Raw genomic sequence first — 10,202 nt, forward strand, 5'->3', positions numbered from 1 at the left:
GAGAAGACTCCTGGGGGACCTTAGAGCTGCTTTTCACTCCCTGATTCTATGCAGAAATTCCTGTGTGGTGAAGGGTGACAAGAAAGCCAAATGAGATGCTGCCATCTGAAAATTGGTTGTACAAGTTAGCTTCCTGGTTGCCATCCAGCTGCTGGAGATAGCTGATATGGAGCTGTTGTCACCTTCAATGTCCCTGTTATGCAGTTGATTACAGATCAGAAAAGCCTTTGGTTTATCTTCTTAAATCAACAGAAGTCAGAAAGAATTTCTGGATTTCTGAGAAACAGGAAGCAAATATCTGTGTAAACAACAGCAGCTAACACCTTGCCTGCAGCACCTTCCTTCCCCAAAGTGGGAGCTGATATGTTGAGTGTGCTGGCAAAGCTCCAGCTCTGTCTTCTGTCTTTCATTTCAGTTTAAAAACATAATGTCAAGTGAAACCCATTGTCTCGTGATCAAGGGGTTTTCTGGTTTCCAGGAAGAGCACGAGGGCATTGCAGAACTACATTTATCTTTCCCAAGGAATTTTATCATCGTAGGTTGGCAGATTTATAAGACCTTAATTCTTGTATTACAGTAAGATATTCTTACAGTAATTTCTCAATAACTACAGCCTGTGATAAGTGTCTGTGTTGTCAGTGGCCTTCTGCTTCTGAGTTATTTTTGTCAAGATAACTTTATTTGTAGTGTCCTTATTGTAAATATGCAGGGAGGAGCAGCTACCTACTGTGCAGTGTGCTCAGAACACTGAATCACTTCTTCTCCATGATTGACACAAGAGATTGTGACTGGATGCTTTAAGAAACGAAGCTAGGAGCAGGCTAAGCTTTCCCAAGATATTCCTTGAGTGTATGCTGAGGTGGCTTGTTTTCTTAATGACTCTTTGGTACTGACCTTTGATGTGTGTGGGGCTCTCCTTCCAGTGCTCTGCTTAACCGATCAGTTCCGCTGCACCAGTGGGCAGTGCATTGGGAAAAGCAAGAAATGTGATCACAACCTGGACTGCAGCGACAGCTCAGATGAACAAGGATGCTGTAAGTGTAAAACCTGAGACTAGACTTGATTGCATTGTCTGAACTTTAGTTCTTACCTTCCCTACAAGTTAGATTGTATCCTGCTAACCAGCCAGATTTAATTAGCTCTTCCCAAATGGAATGCTCCTCTTTGTAATTGCTCTCACGCGCTTAAGGAGCAACATGGTGGAAGAGGAATAAGTGACTAGCATTCTGAACCAGCAGTCTGTGAGGCTGAGCAGCCTACTCATTTTGTCACTTCATTTGAAGAAACTTTTAAACAAAATGAAGGATTTGTTTTACTATAATCTGTTACCATGCTGAGCTGGTGCCGTGTTTGAAAGCTCTTTCTAGCAGCAAGAGGCTTTTTGTACATAACTGCTCTGCTCCATCCAGAGAATCAGGGGAGCACTATCTATAGAGGAAACCTTCTAAACTTTCCTTTGTATCTCGAACTGACATAATTCTGGGCTTGATTTATGATTTGTAATGTGATATCCCCCACCTTGCAATCCCCAGAGCTCTGCAAGTAAACCACTGCCTTTAAAGTTCCAACTGAAGAGTTTATTTTTGCTGGTGGAGCTTTAAAATGCAGGCACCTCCTCTGTTAGGGATCCTTCTGTCACGACTGACACTCAGAATTTGAGGATGCAAAGCCAGAGTTGGACCCAAAGGAACAATAGGAGATGTTCTGTCATGCTACCAAGTTATTAGTGACATTATCACAGAGGTGTTTAGTTATCTTTAGTATGGTTCATTTGTTTTCTGAGTTGGGAACAGAGGATGGCAAAGTAGCCCACCCAGACTAAGCCTGCAGTTGTCACTGTCCCTCTTGCACTGTGATCAGAAGACTATTCTCTTATCTCTGTAGGCTGTGACAAGTTAGTTGAAATGTTGAGTTTGGTGTTCAGGGACAAGAAAACGTGTTGAAGAAAAGCCTTTCAGTAATGGATAAGATGTAAAACACAGACTAGAACAGGCAAATACTTTAAAGTCTGCTTTTCTTGTCAGATTCATGAAGCACAGGCAGGGGGTTGTCAGTTATTCCCAGAAATGTCATTGCTTAGAATGGTATTGTAGGGAAAGCCACTCATTTTGACTGAATAATCACTTCAGATAGAGATTTCACAGGAGGATGGCACCTCTAAAGCTGATGTCAGCTATGCCCATTAGTGTGGGTCAGATGGGGAGAGGGTAGGTAGTTTAATAAATAGCAAATCCAGCATTCAGCATTGCTGCAGCACCTCTGTGTTCAGCATAAGTGAATGTTAAATAGTTGATCTGTTACACTGAGTGATACCCTGGGTTCTTCTGTGTGCAACTTGAAAAGTAGTTGTGATTGCCTTTAATGACAAGAAGAAGCTTCACTGGAGTCCCCAGCACAGTGCCATCCAGAGCCATGGCTGCAGGTCTTGTCCATCAAGTTCAAAGGACAGCCCTGCCTGTCAGCATGAAGCAAGATGAGGACCACATTCATTACTAACCTCACACAATCCTGCACTGCTCATTTTCTGTCACCTCTGATTCAAAAACCTCTCTGCATGTCTGGTGGTCATCTTGTGCCTCGGTAGCCCTTACGGACACCCACAGTGTCCATAACAGCCCTGTCTCAGTGCCCATTTGTTCCTCCTATATTTATCTGAAAGCTGCTGTCTGCTGACAGAAGAGGACACTTTTATTTTCCCTGTCTGGAAAGGTGCCAGGAACACTGACGTTGGTGCCTGTAGCTGCTGGATTAGCTTACATGGGCTGGTTTTCTTTTCAGACACGACGGAGGAGCCTGCCCCACAGCCCAACAACACCATAGGGTCCATCATTGGGGTGATCCTCACAGTGTTCGTGGTTGGAGCAATGTACTTCATCTGCCAGAGGGTGCTGTGCCCACGCATGAAGGGAGATGGGGAAACAATGACCAATGATTACGTGGTGCATGGACCAGCCTCTGTGCCTCTTGGATATGTGCCTCACCCAAGCTCTTTATCAGGGTCTCTTCCTGGTGAGTAAATGGTGTGATCCTTGTCCTGCTCTTTGGCACCACATAGCTGTACCTGAGGATACTGTGTATATATGCACAGGAGATTCTTCCAGATGTTGGACTGAGTCCAGAGAAGGGACACAAAAAATGATCCAAGGGCTGGAGCACCTCTGCTATGAGGACAGGCTGAAGGAGATGGGGTTGTTCAGCCTGGAGAAGAGAAGGCTCTGGGGGGCCTTGGAGCTGCCTTCCAATACCTGAAGGGATCCTACAGGAAGGCTGCAGAGGGACTTTTCCTGACGGTGTCTAGAGACAAGCCAAGGGGGGATGGATTGACGCTGCAGGAGCGCAGGGTTAGACTGGATCTGAGGCAGAACTTCTTCATTTCGAGGGTGGTGAGACTGGAACAGGCTGATCAAGGAGGCAATTGGCTGCTTTCTCCCTAGAGGTGTTCAGGGCCAGGTTGGATGAGGCCTTGACCAGCTGAGTGTAGTTGAGAGTTGTCCTTGCCCCTGGTGGAGAGGTTGGAGTAGATGATCTCTGAGGTCCCTTCCAACCTGAGCCATTCTAGGATTCTAGGAATTTTTCGTGCAAGCTATTGGAAGCCAGAACTGACAGAGCTCATCACCATCCTTCTGCATCATACTCAGCTATTTTACCTATGGTACTTGGAAGCATTTAGGTACTTAACAGAACTGTAAGCTCAAAGAGATGCACATACCATGGGAATTCTCTTGGTTTGCTACTAAATAAGCCTCTTTTTGGACTATTACAGCAGCAGCAAGGTGCTGTAAAAATACAGGGTAAAGTTATACAGAGTTCTGTTCATGAGACTTTAAATATTATGTCATTACCCTTGTTAGACTTGGTTTGTATATTTGTGAAATGTCTTGTCAAGTCTGTCATGACCAGCAATAACTGTGGTCTCAGCTTGTTTTGTTTGATGGTGAAGTTTTCAACACCAAACAACGCATGTGATGCTACTGCTGTTGGAAAAGCGAAACTCAACCACAGTAACTCAACCACAGTGTTGCACTTCTACTGTAACTCATGGGTCTGGGTTCCAATCTGAACCCAGAGGTTCCATGAGGCTGTTGCGTGGTTAAAATAATGCACCATTGGGGTTGCTTTTCTGTAACAAGCTGCTTTCATAAGGAGAGCCTTTGAGCAGGATTGTCACCATTGTTTTGTGCACAGGGGGCATACCTTTCCATTTCCCACTTGGACTCTCTGCCAGCATGCTTCAGACTGGCAGCAAAAGCTCACTTAATGGTGTGGAAATGAAAGGACACAAACCCTCTCTTCTCTCACACACATTTCAGTTGCTCAGTTGAGGTGATCAGAGTCAGTTTCATGTTTTATTCTGAAGCATAGAAATAGTGCCTAAATGCCTGTTCTCTCAACTCTCTTCTAGCCATTCAAGTGAAATAAATCTGCTTCTCTTCACACATCTCTGGTGTAACCTGATGCCAAGTCCAGCAGTTGAGTAGCTGCTCCACAAAACTAACATGTTTGTTTCATGACAGTCCTCATTCCTGTTGTTCATCAAGGAGCACTGAATGTGCTCTCAAGGAGATAAGTTTTGGGTTTAGGAGTTGTGCTTATACTTCTGTTATCCTCTGCAGTATTAATTTGTTAAGCTTTCTTTTCTCTGCTTTAAAGGATTAGATATTGACACACTTCTTTGCTCTTCAGGGATGTCCCGAGGGAAATCTGTGATCAGCTCCCTCAGCATTATGGGAGGGAGCAGTGGACCACCCTATGACAGGGCCCATGTCACTGGAGCCTCTTCCAGTAGTTCTTCAAGCACCAAAGGCACTTACTTTCCTCCAGTAAGTCATTCTGTTATTCATAGATCTTTAATTACTTTCAAGGTATCACCAATGTCTTTTCTGAGGATAAATGGCAGATGAATGCTTTGGTTTCCATTTCCAGCCTAATAAACTTGTTTGAATCTGGAGTAAGTGATTTTGAAAGGGAAGGGAAGGGAGATTGTCTTTTTCCAAAACAGGATGGGGGGTTTCTGTTGATTTCAAAAAGTTGAGAGTTCAGTGCCAGGAAAAGATGTTAGGGGAAATGTCAGGGGACATGAAAAAAGCCCTGTCATTATTGAGCAACTCTGGCAGTGCAATCCCCTTTCATTATACTCCTCCTTGTCTCTGGAGGTAAAACTATGCTCGATTCTTTATAGAAATGAAGTTGTGTCATGTGTCTTGTGAGTGACAGCTAAATAAATAAACAAGTGTCTTGCAACTGCACAGCATTCCTCTAGTCACAAATGAGTGGTGTGCTGCTGTAAATGCTAGACAAAAGCTGGCACCAGCCCTAGAGGGGCTCCCTGTCTCTATTTCTGCCTGGGCTAGGCATTTTTATGTGGAGTTCACCAGACACCATTGAGTATTAAAGAGTTTCATACTTGGTCAGTGCAGGCTGAAACCTTCAACTGTGTGTCTTCAGTTCTGAGAATCAGCCCCTCCTGTTGCACCTGTAATCCAAATCCTGCCTGCAGTAGCAGCATGCCTGTACAGGGAAGAAAAGCTTGCTGTGGACAGCACACTGCATGGATTATAAACAGCATAAGGCCTGGGGACTCCAGCTTGCAGGAGGCAGGCATCTGCCAGTTTGCCTAGGGCAGTGGTATCCCTAGTGACTATCTAGTATGGAACAGCTAGCTTCAACTTTACTTTCGAGCACTGGGCCTGTCAAAATAGCAACAGCAGTCAGCATTTGTTTGCAAAGAGCTTAGTAAGAGCTTCTGTGGGAATGGAAACGAGCAGCATTTCCAGTGTGTAAGAACTGGGAAAGGAACAGAGTAAGAGTCCTGCTTGCTGGGAGGGCCTACAGAAGCAGGTCTGTACTTGAGGTTCTTATTAATAACTACTAAAAAGAAACTCTGTAAGTGTATTTTCTGGAATCTCCTTCATATCTTGTGTTTTGTTTGTTTTGTTTCATTTTTTTATAACTGTGTCTTTTTCCCCCCCTCCTCTCAGATTTTGAATCCACCACCATCCCCAGCTACCGAACGCTCCCATTACACCATGGAATTTGGTTACTCTTCAAACAGCCCCTCCACTCACAGATCCTACAGGTAATTACCATTGCAGTAGCTGAATCAGAGCAGTTAGTGGAGAAAATGCAGAATAAAGACAGCCTTTGCTCCATCAGAACTGGAATCAAAGACCCCAGCTCTGCGAGCACTGAAAGAGGTTGACATGCAGCAAGTTACTGAAGTAAGCCTGGAAGTGCAGCATTGTTTGAGGCACATCCTGCAGCAAGTGGGTTAGTGGCACACCTCTGAGCTGTTTTGCTTTAGGGGGAATGGCAACCTGCAGCACAAAATCAGCTAAATGGCAAAAAGGAAAAAAAGGTACCACAACAACTTTGAGCCAAAAATACTTACCCTGGAGTGAACCCTGCTTTTTGTTTAGGCTTCTGTCATAAATAATTTGTCATGTCATTATCAGAAATGAGAAGCAAGCACCATGGGGAGGAAACTTGGCCAATGTAAAGGCTAGGAAGGCAGAAGTAACATTAGTATTATGGCCTAGATATAAAGCAGAGAAATTCTAGTTTGGTGTATTAAGGGTTAATACCTGGAAAAGATTGTTAACCTTTTGGTTGTTCTCTGACTAGTATATTGGCATGCAGCCTTTAGCTCTAGGTACTTGAATGTATCTTTTTTTACCTTCCTCCTAAGATGCCAGAGTTCATTATAATTTTATAACTAGTTACCAAAAATAGAGAAACACCTAGTACCCAAGGGTGTAGATGCTGCCTTCCCAGATCACCAGTAGATGTGGTCAGTGAGAAGAGAGCTCTGTGCTTGCTTAGAGAAAGGAATGCCTGCCTAACACAGTGCCTATGGGGGCTCTTGGATAATGAGGTCTCTGGGGCTGAAAAGACATCTCTTCTCCATTAGTAGAAATGCAGCCTCTCTTGTGCAGAAGGTCAGCCCAGATCTTCATAATGATCCCTTGCAGCCATAGGAAAAATCTTTTAAAATGATGAGTAATTTTCTAATGAAAGAAACCCAAATTTTGGCCCAGGCATAAATCATGCTGAGCGCTGGTTAGTGACTTTTAGTATTATAAATGTTATTAGAGATGTAGTGTAGGGTTGAATGTTTTCTTAATGCTCCCCCACCCAAAAATCAACCCCAGCCATGCTGCTTCTGATCTCTCTCTCTGTCCAAAAATTCTGACTTCAATATAAATTCAAGTGGGCTGCATCCCCACCTGCCCCCAACCACTGACCGTGATGCTGGTAGTTGTAGCCACCATGAACCTCCTTTTCTGTTTTATTTTTTTCCTGTGAGCTATCTTGGGCTCATTTTAAAACATGTTTTGTGGTGGCAGCCTTTGGGAATTCTACCCTAATTACCGCTCTGGTGAGTGACTCTTCTGAATGCTATGAATGTGCCAGGCAATTTTCAGTTCTCTCTTCCTGGGCTTGAAAGTTGGTATCCATAAATTGCACGATGGAAACACTGCATCTTCTCTGTATAATTGCAACACAGCTGTTTTCCTTCCTCCTCTGCCCCTGTGCCCTTCCTGCCCCACTGTCTCTGAAGCAGCTTTGTCTACCTCAAGTGAGTCCTCAGGGGGCTTGTTGTCCACAGATAATTAACAATTAGCATGCCTTTCACTAGTTGCTGCGATTTGACTGACACTATAGTGCAAAGGTGGGGCTTCTGCAAGAGAGTCAGAGGGTGGTGAGGCTCTGGAATAGGCTGCCCAGGGAGGCTGTGGGTGCCTCCTGTCTGGGGCTGTTGAAGGCCAGGTTGGAGGAGGTCTTGAGCAGCTGAGTTTAGTTGAGAGGTGTCCCTGTTTGGGGTGGGGGTGGGGGGTGGGGGGCGTGGAGTCAGAGCAGATATGCTCTTTGGCCCCTTCCAACCTAAACCATTCTTTGGAATTGTTGAGCAGTGTTGTTCCATCACCAAATAGGGATAGACCAAGACATTTGTGCCCCAATGACAGGCCTTTGGCCTTGAAACACTGGTGTCTTACTCTGCCTCCAGCCCTGCCACTCCTACCACTGCCCTGTCACCTTAGGTCACTGCCTCCATCCTCTTTTTATCGTGTCACGACTCTCTGAATTTTTAAGGATGCTCCCTCTAATTGCAGTAGCAGGCAGGGCTCTGATTTGGAGGACTGCAAGAGCAGTCCCTGAAACACAACTCCCGATGCTTAGACACCAACGCTGTTCCCTTGCCTGTCCCCGCTGCAGCTACCGGCCGTACAGCTACCGGCACTTCGCGCCGCCCACGACGCCCTGCAGCACGGACGTGTGTGACAGCGACTACGCCCCCAGCCGCCGGGTGACGACGGCGGCGGCCAAGGGCTACACCAGCGACCTGAACTACGACTCGGAGCCCGTGCCTCCGCCGCCCACGCCGCGCAGCCAGTACCTGTCGGCGGAGGAGAACTATGAGAGCTGCCCGCCCTCACCCTACACGGAGCGCAGCTACTCGCACCACCTCTACCCACCGCCCCCTTCCCCCTGCACGGACTCCTCATGAGGAGCAGCTCCCCCACCCCCTTCTCTGCCTCTGCCCTGGAAGTGTAAATATCCTAATGTTCTGCTGGGGAGCTTCTCGGCCGTGGCTGAGGTAGGACAGTGTACAGTTAAATGTTATTGAACGGGGTGGAGGAAAGCTGAAGATATTTGTACAGGAAAAAAAAAAAAAAGAAAAACAAACAAAAAAAAACAAAAAGGATATTTATATATTTTCTTAACCAGCAACTGCTGCTTGTGCCATAAGAAGAAAAAAAAAATTTTTTTTGTATAAAAGAACCCAGACGTTTGTACAAAAAAAAAAAAAGTGTTTATTTTTTCAAATGGAACACAAAAACATGCCTTAAATCCAGTGAAGTGACTCAGCACATGAGGAAGTGGAAGGACTGGGATGTGTCACTTGTCCAGCGAGGTGAGCCGTGGGGTTTGTCAATACCAAAAATGTTTAATGGAGAATAAAGAGGTCTGCCTCGGAGCAGTGTACCATAGATACTTGGAAGTAGCCAAATAACCTCTATGTTAACGACAGAGGGCCAGCAACTGAAGTTTAAACTTGAAAACGCAATCAGGACAGATCTGAACCTTACACAAAGGGCTTTGTTTTCTACAGGAACACAGCAATGGTAGCAGTGAATCCACAAAACCAATCACTTTTTAAAGTTAATGCACCTCTGCTTTTCCTTAATGAATTTACCAAACTAGAGCCTTTAGAGCTTTCTCCCTGCTTCTGGAATTTCAATGAGTTTTTTTTCTGCTCTATTTTAAAGTGTGCTTTTCCCCCTTTTTCTCCCCTCCTTTTTTAGCTGTTCCCATCTCTTCTGCATCCTTTCTTCCTGCCCTTGTCACTTTAAACCACAATGTCCTTATTTAAAGTACTGCTAAAACTGGGCTGCTGTAAATTCTCTTTTTTTCCTTCCAATTAGCCTCCTCATGCAGCCAGTAGAGGTAGGATTCCCTCCTTCATTTACCAGTGCAGTAGGATTCTGTTTTGTACCAGGTCAGTATGATTTTTCACATCATTGACAAGGGTAATACTCATATACCTGAATGATTGCCCCCCTTCCCCCTTCCTAATTTTTAGTCCCTTAAAAAAAAGAAAACCTTATTTTGACCTAGTGCCCACAAAATGTCAAATATTTTTATAACACATATAATATAGACAGCATATTTATAAACTATAAATTTAACCATGTATTGTTAGTTTTACTGTAAATGAATAATAATTATTATTATTATAATAATATATCCTTGCAGTACTTTCAGTGTATATTGATATCACAGTATACAAATCATATATATAGATATATATATATATATAAATATATATATTATTTTTTCCTAATAAGGAAGCATTTAACTTTCAGTGGAGCAACTGTCCATAGAAAAGGAAAAAAAGGAAAAAAAACACATATGTTTTGATGATTGGAAGGGGTTCCCATGCTGTATGAACTGCTCCTGATTGCTTTGTGTTAGGTAAAGGCAAGTTTTCTCAGTATGATTTTTGACATACCTCCTCTTTTGCATGGTGTGAGTTTAATACTGTAGCATTAACCGCTGGGAATGTCACATTTGAAGACATTCTTTAACCAAACCATTTTATATTTGCATCTCTATTTTTGTATATTCTCATATTTAGCCCCTTCTCCTATGAGCCTCACCATGGTGATTTGGACAGGGAGAGTATATAAAAATCGAGTGAA

General features: G+C 44.1%; 1 protein-coding gene across 2 annotated transcripts in view; it reads left to right on the forward strand.

Moving 5' to 3' along the window:
• LRP6 (LDL receptor related protein 6) overlaps positions 1-9,551 on the forward strand; it is a 124,284-nt gene extending 114,733 nt beyond the window's left edge. For both annotated transcript variants that reach the window (XM_054173811.1, XM_054173812.1), the window contains exons 19-23: positions 924-1,034; positions 2,779-3,009; positions 4,684-4,820; positions 5,979-6,076; positions 8,215-9,551. In XM_054173811.1, the coding sequence (XP_054029786.1) occupies positions 924-1,034; positions 2,779-3,009; positions 4,684-4,820; positions 5,979-6,076; positions 8,215-8,506 (869 nt within the window). In that variant the 3' untranslated portion in view covers positions 8,507-9,551. The remainder of the gene's footprint in view (positions 1-923; positions 1,035-2,778; positions 3,010-4,683; positions 4,821-5,978; positions 6,077-8,214) is intronic.
• Positions 9,552-10,202: the final 651 nt, after the last annotated feature.

The sequence above is a fragment of the Dryobates pubescens genome, chromosome 27 (assembly GCF_014839835.1).
Source record: "Dryobates pubescens isolate bDryPub1 chromosome 27, bDryPub1.pri, whole genome shotgun sequence".
Taxonomy (NCBI): domain Eukaryota; kingdom Metazoa; phylum Chordata; class Aves; order Piciformes; family Picidae; genus Dryobates; species Dryobates pubescens.